At 39.3% G+C, this 14,707-nt stretch overlaps 1 protein-coding gene across 2 annotated transcripts in view; it reads right to left on the bottom strand.

Annotated features, from left to right (window-relative positions):
- The window catches only part of ACACA (acetyl-CoA carboxylase alpha), a 403,267-nt gene that overhangs the window by 138,489 nt on the left and 250,071 nt on the right, over positions 1–14,707 (bottom strand). For both annotated transcript variants that reach the window (XR_008888830.1, XM_056557545.1), the window contains exons 43-44: positions 13,796–13,916; positions 9,063–9,173 (exon numbers count right to left, since the gene is read on the bottom strand). Coding sequence is in view for 1 of the 2 variants with exons in the window: in XM_056557545.1 (XP_056413520.1) it covers positions 9,063–9,173; positions 13,796–13,916 (232 nt within the window). In the remaining variant the exon portion in view is untranslated. The remainder of the gene's footprint in view (positions 1–9,062; positions 9,174–13,795; positions 13,917–14,707) is intronic.

The raw sequence follows: 14,707 nt of genomic DNA on the forward strand, positions 1-14,707 counted from the left end.
AGCAATTGTTTTTACTACTACCATGGTCAAAGTTCAGCTCATTGTAAAGCCTCCGTAGGTGAATACAGAAAAGGTGCACTTCAAGGTTTAAAAAAATATCTGCATCAGCAAAAGTTTTCATTAGACAAACCATCTCTGTGTCCTTCTCTTTTGCAGCCCGAGGCCCCCATGCTATTTCTATGCAAATAACAACCTTGTGGTTTATATCTTATTATTTCCACTGGAGCTGCAGTGACATGACCTTAGATGTGTGTGAGGTGTACCAAGAGAAGGGAAGTGAGCAGAGAGAGAGAGGAATAGAGCCAGTGCTCAGCGAAGTGGAAAAAAAATATTGTCAGGAATGAAAGAAAAAATGCACAGGGATAATATGTTTATTTCAGCCTCTTCATTCCCTCTCCACCTCCTCCTCCCTTTCTATGCTAGACAGCACCTTTTAAAATTCATTGGACGTCAGGCGATCATGCACAATCCATATGCTTTCACTTTATCATTTGCATTTTATGCCTCCTGGCTCTTTATGTGCTGATACAGTTGATGCGGCTACAAGTCAGGCATTATCATTATTTCAATTTTCAAGGGGATCAGCAGGTTCATCAGAAAAAAAAAAAAGAATTAAAATGAGGTGCAAAAGAAGAAATGTAGTATTGGAGCCCACATTTTATTGGGGTGTATAAAATAATTCATTGAATTCTACCTCATATCTACCAACTAAAAATAAATAAAAATGAATTCACATTGGGACAATGAAAGGAGGCATTCATCTTTTAGGTCTATTTCAGTGAAAGATTACACTAAAATCTAAGAACTCACAGCAATATACTGATAATGCAGACATGAGAAGAATGGTCGTAAGGGTCATTTGATTTTCCAATATAAGAATAAAATCAGCGCAATTTTATTATCCTGCAGACGGCCTAATTCTTTCTTAATGCACCTGCAGGCATGTCATTGGGGGAATAAAGCAAAACTGAACACAAAAACTGTTTCCCATAGTAACCAAAAAAGCGAATGAATCCTGAGCTCCGACTGGTTGTTATGGGCAAAATAAAACAGGAGGGGTTTTCAAAGTTTTTATCACCCCAAACTCCCTCTGTCCCCTCACTGCTTCTGCAACTAATAAAGGAAGAATTTTTTGTTAAGCTATGTCATCTGGTGCCAAAGTCAGGAAAAAAAATACATTTAAAGTGTGCTAGTCTAAAATACTAACCTAGAAGTCGTGGTTTAAAAAGTTTAACCAAATATAAAGTCCAGCCCATAAATACAAACTGAATACCACAGGTAAGTTCATACATGCATGGAATGTTCCATTTGCTCTTTGGTTCACCTGCTCTGTGAACCAAAGAACGTGAATTAACAGCACTCATGGATCTGTTGAACGACAGACACCAACAGAGCCTGTCGGATTCTACTGACTTTAATTGGGATCCATCAGTTTTCTGTGTGCATAATTTCACCGGACAGCTATTTCTCATTGTATCTATTTAAGGGGGTGTGGCCAAAGTTCAGCTGTTTGACATCAGTAGTTAAATATGGACTTCCTTTCTCTTGCTTGGCTGGCCTATGTCAGGAGAGCAGCTAATCAGAAGCCCTCCTCCTCTCTACACAGTAAAGAGTGCACTAGAGTAAACAGTCTGGTACGTGTTAGATTTTGCATTATACTTTGACAGTGTGGCAAGGGAAAGGTCTATTTCCCTAGCTAACCCTGAAGAAACCTCCACCTGTGGCCTAATTAATGAGGTAGCAGAAAGGGGAAGTGTGTTCAAAAGAAAGTCAAACAGAATAATCTGGGATCTCCCTAGAAAACAGCAAGGTGGCATTAGGGAGAGGCAGGGTCCTGCTGAGGAACACACTGTGAGTGGCCCCAAAGAGAGGTGTGAACAAGACACAAAGCAAGAGCTTGCAAACGCTGTGTGTAAACAGTGAGTAGAAGGTTGCAGGAGGTATAAGTTTAATTGGCCAGGAAAAGCCCACCAGTTGATAGACAGGGCATGCTGGATTGTGTAGTTAGTGAGTCCTGTGTTTTTCCTGCATTATGGATTGTGTAGTTAGTGATGCTGGAATCCTGTGTTATGTTTTTAGTTATACTCTCTAATAAAGCTGATGAGGGGCCGGACTTGCATAAAGTGCTGTTGTTTGCCTGCTGATTGAAGTGGAAACATGTCCTGTGGTGGTGTCATAGACGATCCCAGAGCAATCCCCAGGGAGAAATCCTTACATACTACATATGGTAAGTGGGTGGTGGACGTGAGGAGGGGGTTCTTCATGTGTTGGGTTTGCAAAGTGAGCATATTGTAAAGAAATAGTAGGAGAAAGTCATGAGAATCATAACAAGGAAGGGGTACATCCCAAAAAACAGCCCTGGTCAAAGCACTAACCTGCTAATAATAATGACAAGCTGACAATCTAAAGGAATGGGAAGGGGGGGGGGGGGGAGGAGACTACATTCAGAAGGTAGTACTGTGTTAACAGTAGGAACACTAACATTTTCACAAGGGACAGCTGCCCAGTGCTTAATAAGTGGTAAAAGGAAAGCCTTGATTTACGGCACGGCATTGGCTTCTCTGGAAGAGACTACGAGACTCAAGAAACATGTACAGTGTGCTAAGCACAGCAGAGAGCATGCATTTTCTAAGCCTCACCCCTCACTTCCTTTGTTTACTTTTGGTCTCTCTGCTGCTAGAGATGAAATTTCCCTTATAACAGGCAGTGGGCAGCAGTTTAGGGCTTTTTTCCCTGGGGTAAGGAGTGTTTTTTTTTTTGTATTTGAAGGGATTTACAAATACAATAGAAATCTTATAGGCTGTGAAATGGAGGGAAGTTGTTTGGAACAAATACATGTGGATACAGTTAAATTCTAAAGCACAGGCTGTATTTCTCTAGACGATAGGTTACTTTAGCATCTAGGTTCAGACACCAAGATGGACCCCCTTAACCATGTTCCCCTATTACTTTAAGGGAAACATTAAACTCTATGATGCACCATTACTGTTTGGGACACTATTTCTGAGGCACTATTTCTGGGGTACTATGTATCTAGCACTACTGTTTTCAGGGGTATTGTCTGCCAGAGACTTTTTGTTATAGTTCTGACACTATTATTTCTGAAGTATGATATTTGAAAGCATTGTGTAAAGCATAAGGTAATAAGGTAGATAAGCTATCCCAAAGGGAGGATCCCAGCACTTCCAATCCAAGGCTCAGAAAAATTATTTAAAACATATCAGCTTTATTTATACATGTTAAAAATATATAGAGGTGACATAATAATAGAAAAATCTGACGCATTTCGGTAGACAACCTTCATCAAAGCATAAACAGTTACAAGATAAAACACTGAATAAATGGAAAAATATCATCAAGTATGGTTCACCCTTTCCTTCCACTGGGTGAAAAATCCACTGCACCTGTTGAGCTGGATTCCCTTTGATTAACTCTGTTATCATCACGTGAAGAGGAACCAGCTCAAAAATGCAATACACCAATACATAGAAATACATTCATTATAATATTATTCTTTTTAGAGCAAGCTATGTATCTCCTATATATTCTTATAGCAACATTGTATTGTAACAGAAATGTACGTCCTGGTGCGGTGGTACTTAACGCACCAGGACGTACATTTACGTCCTGTGCATAACCGCGGGCATCGGAGCAATGCCCATGTCATGCGCGGCTGATCCCGGCTGCTGATCGCAGCCAGGGACCCGCCGGCAATGGCCGACGCCCGCGATCTCGCGGGCGTCCGCCATTAACCCCTCAGGTGCCGGGATCAATACAGATCCAGGCATCTGCGGCAGTGCGCGATTTCAATGAATGATCGGATCGGCCGCAGCGCTGCTGTGGGGATCAGATCATTCATAACGCCGCACGGAGGTCCCCTCACCTTCCTCCTTCCGGCTCCCGGCGTCTCCTGCTCTGGTCTGAGATCGAGTAGACCAGAGCAGAAGATCGCAGATAACACTGATCTGTTCTATGTCCTATACATAGAACAGATCAGTATTAGCAATCATGGTATTGCTATGAATAGTCCCCTATGGGGACTATTCAAGTGTAAAAAAAAATGTAAAAAAATTTAAAAGTAAAAAAAAAGTGAAAAATCCCCTCTCCCAATAAAAAAGTAAAACGTCAGTTTTTTCCTATTTTACCCCCAAAAAGCATAAAAAATAAATTTTATAGACATATTTGGTATCGCCACGAGAGTAAATGTCCGAACTATTAAAATAAAATGTTAATGATCCCGTACGGTGAACGGCGTGAACGAAAAAAAAAATCCAAAATTGCTACTTTTTAAATACATTTTATTAAAAATAAATTATAAAAAATGTATTAAGTTTTTTATATGCAAATGTGGTATCAAAAAAAAGTACAGATCATGGCGCAAAAAATGAGCCCTCATACCGCCGCTTATACGGAAAAATAAAAAAGTTAGAAGTCATCAAATTAAAGGGATTATAAACGTACTAATTTGGTTAAAAAGTTTGTGATTTTTTTTAAGCACAACAATAATAGAAAAGTATGTAATAATGGGTATCATTTTAATCATATTGACCCTCAGAATAAAGAACACATGTCATTTTTATCATAAATTGTACAACGTGAAAAAGAAACCTTCCAAAATTAGCAAAATTGCGTTTTTCTTTTTAATTTCCCCACAAAAATAGTGTTTTTTGGTTGCGCCATACATTTTATGATATAATGAGTTATGTCATTACAAAGGACAACTGGTCGTGCAAAAAACAAGCCCTCATACTAGTCTGTGGATGAAAATATAAAAGAGTTATGATTTTTAGTAGGCGAGGAGGAAAAAACGAAAAGGTAAAAATGGGCTGAGTCCTTAAGGGGTTAAAAAAAAAATATTATAGCTACAGCTTCTGTCTCCAATTTCCTCCTCTATACAGGCTATTCACTCTCTCTATAGAAATTGCGGAAATTGAAAAGAAGACAGAAATTTTGCACATTTTGGAGGGTTTCATTTTTACGCTGTACACTTTATGCTAAAAATTACATGTTTTCTTTATTCTGTGGGTCAATACTTATAAAATGATACATACAGTCATGGCTGTAAATGTTGGCACCCCTGAAATTATTCAAGAAAGTGAAGTATTTCTCACAGAAAAGGATTGCAGTAACACATGTTTTGCTATACACATGTTTATTCCCTTTGTGTGTATTGGAACTAAACCAAAAAAGGGAGGAAAAAAAAGCAAATTGGACATAATGTCACACCAAAGTCCAAAAATGGGCTGGACAAAATTATTGGCACCCTTAACTTAATATTTGGTTGCACACCCTTTGGAAAAAATAACTGAAATAAGTCGCTTCCAATAACCATCAATAAGCTTCTTACACCTCTCAGCCGGAATGTTGGACCACTCTTCCTTTGCAAACTGCTCCAGGTCTCTCGAATTAGAAGGGCACCTTTTCCCAACAGCAATTTTAAGATCTCTCCACAGGTGTTCAATGGGATTTAGATCTGGACTCATTGCTCACCACTTCCGAACTCTCCAGCACTTTGCTGCCATCAATTTCTGGGTGCTTTTTGACGTATGTTTGGGGTCATTGTCCTGCTGGAAGACCCAAGATCTTAGACGCAAACCCAGCTTTCTGACACTGGGCTGTACAGTGCTACCCAAAATCTGTTGGTAATCCTCAGATTTCATGATGCCTTGCACACATTCAAGGCACCCAGTGCCAGAGGCAGCAAAAAAAAAAAAAAACAGACACACAATGCAAAGACTAAGTGAACTTCTCTCCTTTTTATCTGCTTTCAGGTGTTATTTTTATATTGCCCACACCTGTTACTTGCCCCAGGTGAGTTTAAAGGAGCATCACATGCTTGAAACAATCTTATTTTTCCACAATTTTGAAAGGGTGCCAATAATTTTGTCCAGACCATTTTTGGAGTTTGGTGTGACATTATGTCCAATTTGTTTTTTTTCTTCCATTTTTTTGGTTTAGTTCCAATACACACAAAGGGAATAAACATGTGTATAGCACAATATGTGTAATACAATCCTTTTCTGTGAGAAATACTTATTTCAGGGGTGCCAACACTTACGACCATGACTGTATGTGGGCATTGGATTATAGTAGCATTGGTTAAGTTGTTATCTGTATAGTGACAGTGGCCATAGTATAGTATGTGACTGTGTGTGTGATTTGCTATTTTATCATTTGGTCCTCACTTAATTTTTCCATGTTTAGTCTAAAAACATTATGTTAGAATTATAGAAATTTTTTTCCTGGTATTGATGTAACTACATCCATATATGTGTCAAATATTTCACTTTAAAAACTTAAAATATGGACTTTGACATCTATTTATTTATACATATGCATTATCTTTTTAGGTGCAATCTAAGGAACTTGCCCACACTCTCTAATTTATCATTCTTTAGTTACGGGAATGACTGACTAGAACATTTTAAATCACATTTCTAGCACTTTTAATGTACAGCTTTAATTATCCTCATTATTTTTATTTGTGCAGTTTTTATTGATTTTATAATATTAACACATAGCATTCCACAAATGTCGAAGAAATTATGACATTATTTCACTTCCTTTTAGTGGGAATTACATGTTTAGTGTTTGGAACATAATTTTACATAGACATGCATCTGAATTGTGACCTACATATGGCATTGGGTTCTTTTCAGAACCTTACTCTCACATCATTCTTACTAATAATCAATCTCTTTTTGGATGATCTTTGGATGTCAGTTTCACAGTGGTTCTTACTGCGAAAATGTAAAAAATACAGTATCTCACATAAGTGAATACACCTCACTATTTTGAATGAAATGTAAGGTGACATACTGAAGCAGATCAAATATTTTATGTAATCTTTCTCCATCAGTGTTAAAGCCCACTGTAAGACTTTTCCTAAGAAATGGGCCTCGCTCTTACATATACACTGTAATATTAGAAAACTTCAATACAAATGCCAACATCACAGGAAAGAATTGAGTTCCCCTTTTTAAATGACAATGCCTGATTTTTAATAATACCTGTAAAGTATTCTATCGGACAATATCAGAAGACTTTATATGTGGGTGTTAATAATGTAACAGATGATTCCAATAAAAGGTAACTGACAGCCGGATCACCTGCACTAACCTGAATATACAGTTATATAGTGCAAGTGATCCCCTTTAAACTGCTCTTCACCTTTTTCCGATCCGTTCAAGCAGTCTTGAGAAATCTCTCTTGTTGCTGGTATGTTATTTCTTGTTCTGCACAATTGAGGCTCCTGTGCTTTCAGCAATCTGTTTCAAGCCCTGGGGGTCCCACTCTGCCCCACCCTCGCAGACCCGACATAAGAGTGAAGATCTCTTGCGTATTCATGCTGCCCGAGCCCCTATCTTTTACTCTGAAACGCTGCAGCAAGCATCAAGATTTGAACAGAGGGAGGAGTCAGCCTGTCCCTTCCTGACTCAGCTTGATGGACACATCTCTCCCTATTTTAATATATAAAGACAGAGCTGTCACTTGATCAATGCCAGAGAAGGCAATGGGACGAGGAGCCACCTGCACAACTCCTCTCCACATTGCCAGTTCATTCTTAAATGAGGTTTTCTCTAAAACACTGCAGTGTTTTAGAATTAAAAATAGCTGTTTGTAATGAGGAAGCCTGTCGGGATTCCAGGCTGCCCATGGTTTGGGCAACATCAATCTCATGACAGGTTCCTTTTAAAGACTCTAAATAAAATGTTCAAATCTAATTGATTCCTTGTTTGACATTATTAAACGCCCCTTAGAAGCCATATGGAGACAGAAAGCTTCATTTCACATATTTTAACTGCTATGAAATGGACTGTTGCAGCAAGCTGTAATCTTTCACATTCTCTTTACGAAAACATTAGTAAAGTACTTAGTATATGACAGGCAGTACTCTAGAAGATAAACATGTATTATTTCAAACAGTGTTATCCTGATGGTCCTCCTCAATAAATTAAGAAACCTTGATACGTAAAAAACTTAAAACCTTACACTATGAAGGACATTCTTAGAGACCCTTCCTTGTGTTGTATATCCTGAGGTTTAATCCCTCCTAATACACAACTTTTTAATATTTTTACATCATTTCATTTGGGACTTTCTTGTACTTCAACAAGTATGATAGATGACTACAAGTGGAATAGAGGATGACTGCGATTTCGCATACAGAGGAGGCTGACCACTGCACTAAAGACTGCTGCGTGGATTTATACTATGTCTTATAAGATAAGGTCACACAATCTTGCAAAACTTTGTCATCAGGGTAAAGGTAGCTGTGAACACACTGGGATAACTTGGTACCACTTGGCTCTGGAAGCGAGCCTCTCTTGGGATAGGGGATAAGATGTCTGATCCCGGGGGTCCCGCCGCTGGGGACCCCCGTGATCTTGCACGCCGCACCCAGTTTATAATCAGTACCCAGAGCGTGTTCCCTCCGGGTCTGATTACTGTCGATCACGGGGCCGGAGCGTTGTGACGTCACGCTCCGCCCCCCTCAATGCAAGCCTATGGGAGGGGGGCGTGACAGGTGTCACGCCCCCTCCCATAGGCTTGCATTGAAGGGGGCGGAGCGTGATGTCATACGGGGCGGAGCCTTGATCGACAGTCATCAGGCCCCATGATAGACAGTAATCAGACCCGGAGCAAACACGCTCCGGGGACTGATTATGAACGGGGTGCGGCGTGCAAGATCACGGGGGTCCCCAGCGGCGGGACCCCCGCGATCAGGCATCTTATCCCCTATCCTTTGGATAGGGAATAAGATGTCTAAGCGCCGGAGTACCCCTTTAAGAAGCCAAAACCCAACAGGCAAATGTTACCTGGATATAATTATTTCATGCCTTATTTTTTCTTGACTTTCTAAATGGAAACTAATAAAAAGGCATTCTTTTGACTCTAATCTATTTGGGGTTCTCATCATCCTTGGAATTGCCCAAAAATGAAAGAGATATATAATTTCTGCATTCATTTATAAAAATGATAAGAAAGCCTTGACAACATCTGCTATTTTTGACAAAAAGAATATACTGTATTAGTAATATTATAGGAACAACATTGCTTACTTTGTTTAGGGCTCCAGCGCCAGTCAAAATAATATGAGAGTTTTCCACCTGTATTGTTCTTTGACCCAATCTCACCAAATACGCTCCAATGCCAATTGCTCTGCAGGTCACCTGAAAAAAAAAATGAAAAAAATTCTCACTAGGGTTTTATTTGGGTGTGGTTTCTGTGCAAAGATGAAAGGACATATAGGACATATATATAGACTCATGAAATAGAACAGTTATATTTTAAAAATAAGGCCATTAGCTTCCCAGTTTAATCTGTCTCATAGCATAGCTATCTGAATTGTTGGTACCATCCCACTGACATTTGGATTGTCATGACTATCTTGGCCGCTGACAGTAACTGCTTGCTGAGCAGGGAAGCACAGGAGGTATGGTTATTCACAATCTACCTACTGTGTGGCTATTGCTGTTACGAGCGTCAGGATGGCTATCATTGTTATATTTTTTGTTGGTATGGTATTCTATGTATCTAATTTTATAGCTAAACTATACCTAAGGATTCATTTTAAGAATATTCCAAAATAGCTTGGTCAAAAACAATTGTGCTGCGGAAGTATTTTTCCATTGTACTGACTTCTAATATCAATTAAAAAAAAATCTACACATAAAAAAAAATATATATAAAACAAGTATAACAAACAGAATTTCACATCATATATATATATATATATATATATATATATATATATATATAAACTCAATGGGCCAGATTTATCAAAGTTTGTAGAGCTTATTTTCCCGTATATTTGGCGCAACTTTGGCGCAACTCCGCTTATTTGCATTTATCTTGCTCACGTAGATGTTTTTTCACTTTCCAGTGCACCCTGATTTATCAACTGCAATTGTCGCAGATCTAGGCGCATCTGATTAAAAAGCTCCAGGAATCTACACCAGCTTGAACCTTGCTTTTGTTTCTGCTTTTCTCATTACCTTATCATGGATCACACTGATTTACATCCCCACCTTGTCTCCCGCCCGCGCTGCACATCTCCCATCTGCCTGTTACCTGTTGCAAGACTACAACTCCCAGCATGCCCTTACAGTGAGGGCATGCTGGGAGTTGTAGTCTTGTAGCAGGTAGGAGATGTGCGGCGCGGGTGGGTAGGAGACAAGGGGGGATGTAAGTCAGTGCCCCCGTCATTAAGTGAGGGTAGCGGGGATAGAATCAGATGGAGCCCGGGCGGCTGCAGAGTGATGCCAGCCCGGGCTCCTTTAACATACCTCGGCGCCGCAGAGTTTTTTGAGTCCCTAATGTAATTTCACATTCCCCACTGGGTCCTGTGATTGGCTGGGACCGAGCAGCCAACCACGGGACCCGGCGGGAAATTTGATCTTACAGTAGGGACTAAAATCTCTGCGGCTCCGTTATATGTTAAAAGGATGCGTGGAGGGGTTCGGGGGAGCGGGATGTGCGGCAGCTGCGACCATCGCCGTAACACACATACTGTTTTCACCACAGGGTGCCTCCAGTTGTTTCCCCACTACAACTCCCAGCATGCCCTGACAGCCAATAGATGTCAGAGCAAGCTGGGAGTTGTAGTGGTGAAACAGCTGGAGGCACCCTGTATAGGTGAACTAAGGGCGGAAGTCAGTCCCCCCAGCAGGCATTAGTGACTGCTGGGGAAGTCTGCCTGGTAAGCACACTACCAGGCAGACAAAAAGGCATTTTTAATCTAGTAAAAAAAAAAATTTAAGGCAGGGAAGGGGTTAGGGATAGATGGGCAATAGGCAGGGACAGGAAAAAAAAAAAAATAAATAAAAAAAAAAAAAGGATGGTGGGAGCTACTCTTTAACCTATTTTTCTTTTTTTTTTTTTCCTCATTTCAGATCTGTGTATCCTGTAGACTACTTCGGTGGACTGCATCGGTGATCAGTGTTTTTTACATTTTTTTTTATTTACTTGACAGGCTTAGTAGTGGAAGATGTCTTATAGACGGAATCCATTACTAAGCCAGGGCTTAGTGTTTGTCCCAAATACAGCTAGCGCTAACACCTATTACCCGGTACCCACTGCCACAGGGGTGCCGCGAAGAGCCGGTACCAACAGGCTCGGAGCATCAAAAATGGTGCTCCTGGGCCTAGGCGGTAACAGGCTGGTGTTATTTCGGCTGGGGAGGGTCAGTAACAATGGTCCTCGCCCACCCTGATAACGTCAAGCTGTTGCTGCTTGGTTGGTATTTGGCTGAAAATAAAAATGGGGGGACCCTATGCGTCTTTTATTTTTTATATTTAATTATTTATGCAAAAAAAAATAAAAAATACAAGTCTATGGAAAATATATGTCACTGCATAACTTCCAAACGGCTGGAGATATTTCGATAATACTTGCTCACATGTTACTTATATGTCCACTAAAAATATAGGATAGTTAATTTAACCCTTAACTACCCCTATTTGTGAGGGTCTGGGTTTTTGTTTAACGTCCCATGCAAATCTACGGGAAATGTATGTTCCCGCATAACTTCCGTACGGCTGGAGATATTTCAATACCACCTGGTACACATATTACTTATATGTTAAATAATATATATATATATATATATATATATATATATATATATATTTGCGAGCTAAGTGCCTCACTATTTCATAGTTTCACATTTGCATCTATTACACCATAGCTGTATAGTTCTCCATGTTGCTCTTCTATTTTCAGCTTACAATATCTTCATCACAAATCAGTGCCACCTGAGGATGGGATATGAGGTCGGGACATGAGGAAGGCATATGAGGACGGGATATGACAACAATATATGTGGATGGGATATGAAGTCAACAGCTTCCTCCTTTGTTGATTTTCCTCCCCAACAAGGATAAGGAAGGAAAAACCGGGCAACGCCGGGTACTTACCTAGTTTTAAAATAAAATCCTGCCCACTATGTTCAGCACTAGTAAAGTGTAAGAATTGTATAGTTCCCATAAGCTGCTGGACTATAATGGTGCAGTAATGGACTAGGTACAGTAGATGAGCCCACCCCTCTGGTTGCATTACTCTGCTAAAACTCTACTCTAATGGCTGAAATCAGAGATAACTATCCCTTTAGCTGCTGTATCCAGTGGTGAGACACAGTTTAGGGACAAGGATCCTTCTATCCCCTTAATCAGCACCCTGCACGAATCTAACAGTGGCCCCAGGTCTGTATCCGTGCAATGTATTATCTAACCAATTAGCAGATTGGCTATTTAAAGTGTATGTGTTGCCTAGACTTTTTTCTTTTAAATTTATTATATTTGTAGTACGTAATTATGGGGCAGCCGTTGCCGGAGCTATTTTTACAACATTTTAAGATATGCTTCACAGAAATTCCATGGAAATAGCAACACTAAACATCTCTAGACCCTATTCTTTTTATGGGGCATATTTGTAAGCATTCTCTGTGACCTGTGCAGAATTCATTCTATTGGGGAGGGGAGGCCAAGCGGCTATTGTCCTTTCCATCTACTGGTGTCACCTTTCAGTGTAATGCTGTACAGATTTCTTTTACAAAAAGCAATCAAAAATGTGTTTACCATAAGAATAAATAAATAAATAAATGGTATGTCTACATTTATGAAAGCCATATGACAAAATATCAGTTCACAGAAATGACAACAGATTAAAAAGTAATCAAATAATAATCAAAATGACACAAATAAAAACTTTAGCTCATCCCACAAAAAAAAAAACATGAAAAAAGTTATGGGTTCTTGAATGCATTGGTACTATAACAAATTAGAATCTAAAAAAGGTTTCCTAAAAGTTTAGCAAATGCAAGTATGATCATGATACCATGATACAATTTTACTTTTGTCCATTAGATGTCACTGTCTCATTAGTTTTATCAACGGACTACTTACTTTTGTTAAAATCAAAAACAATGTAGATTTACCATTAGCGCTGTAATACACAGTGAACCCTTTTTGAGAAAAGAACTTCTAGGGTGGGTGGTATTCATAAAGCATGCATAGTAAATGAGGAACTGAAAATCTGGTCTGTATAGCGTGGGTGGTGTTCTCAAAGAGAGGTTTTACTGTACATGAATGAACAAATTAGCAGAAATGGCAAAAATTGCTCACATTTATAGTACATTGAAGAACATTTATTTGAACAGCCAATACGTAATGCAACATTTTTCTATTTAGAGGCCAAAATGTGAAGATTATCACCATTTTAGCCATTGGAAAATCTGTTTTGTCCATAATAATGTGTTTAAAACTTTTCATTTAAACAAACTTTTGGAATGTCATAGTGACACATCAAAAGTTTGTGTCTGTGAGGTACAGGTGCTGAGATCCCCACTGATCACTGGAATAAAGGGCCAGCAGCGTGGGGCAGCATGCACTGTTCTTCATCATCTTTGCTCTAAACAGCTTAAGTGAGCGGTATACAGAATATGGGACTTCCAGCTATTTTATATACCGTTCGCTTTTGCTGTGCTGAACAAGTATGAAAGGGCACAGCGCCTGCAGCCCCATGCCTCTGCCCCTTTATTCTAGTGATCGTTGGGGCACATTACCCAGACTTAAACAACACAACATTTTAATTCATAAAAGTGTAGTTTGTTCAAACAATAGATACACTTTACACTTTAATAGCTAGTTTTATTCTATATGCACATAAACAACCTGACAGACCAGTGGTGTCTATGTATTACCAAAAAGGGCTTTAGTTTACAAGACAGATACAATTGAATAAACACACAGTACAGAAACCAGCCAACAAGCAATAAAATTATGCTTAAAATTACCAGATTAATGGTGATGACCTCTTCATAAGCCAGTGAGGTTTCTCCAGCAATCATGCCAGACCCTCGGAGGTTCTCTACTCCAAGACCTTCTTCTTTACCAATTATGTCTGTTATCTTGTACCTGTTAGGAAAGTTACAAAAATAGGTAACCCAACATAAGTGGGGAGTTCTGTAAACTAGCTACCTAATACAGAAGCACTGTATTACAGAAAAAGAAGAAATGCATTGGTTTCTGACTTCAATTGAAAACTTTACCTTATCAAATGAAAACCTAAACTTTAAACAAATGTTGGGGCAGAAGTGTTCGGCTAAGCGATGTGCCCCTTTTTTTGTGGTTGGCTATCCTCAAAGTACAAATTCACTCAAAATCTATGGGACTAGCAAATGATGTCAGAAATGTCAGAAAATTGGTACCAACAATTCAGACCTGTCAGAAATTTGTTTACAGCTTAGGTACACTACAAAGAAAGCAAACAGGTCCTCTAAAATATATAATTTATTCCCTTTTTTCCTTTCTCTTGTACACACTTATAGGCAATTCCTGCTGGAAATAACACATAACATATTACAATAGTATAAACTGTATGCATTTTTCACATTTTCATCCACAGAAGCTGTCATACTCCAGTATACGTCATTGGGGTTTACCACGCACTGCCAGTGTCTATTGGAAAAAATGATCTGCCACACAGATGTTAAAAATAAAAGCAACACTGTTGGTATTAAAAGAGCCTAAGACTCAATTCCCATCATGTCACATCTGTGCTGCACCGTTAATGTAAATAGAGGGCTAATCAGACAAAGTGGGCAAATGTTTGCCAAAAAGGTGATTTTGGCATAAGGCGGAATTTGGCAGCACCATCAATACTGAAAAGCACAGATGACTGGCAGATGGCATTGTATAAGTAGATG

The sequence above is a fragment of the Hyla sarda genome, chromosome 2 (assembly GCF_029499605.1).
Source record: "Hyla sarda isolate aHylSar1 chromosome 2, aHylSar1.hap1, whole genome shotgun sequence".
Lineage (NCBI taxonomy): Eukaryota > Metazoa > Chordata > Amphibia > Anura > Hylidae > Hyla > Hyla sarda.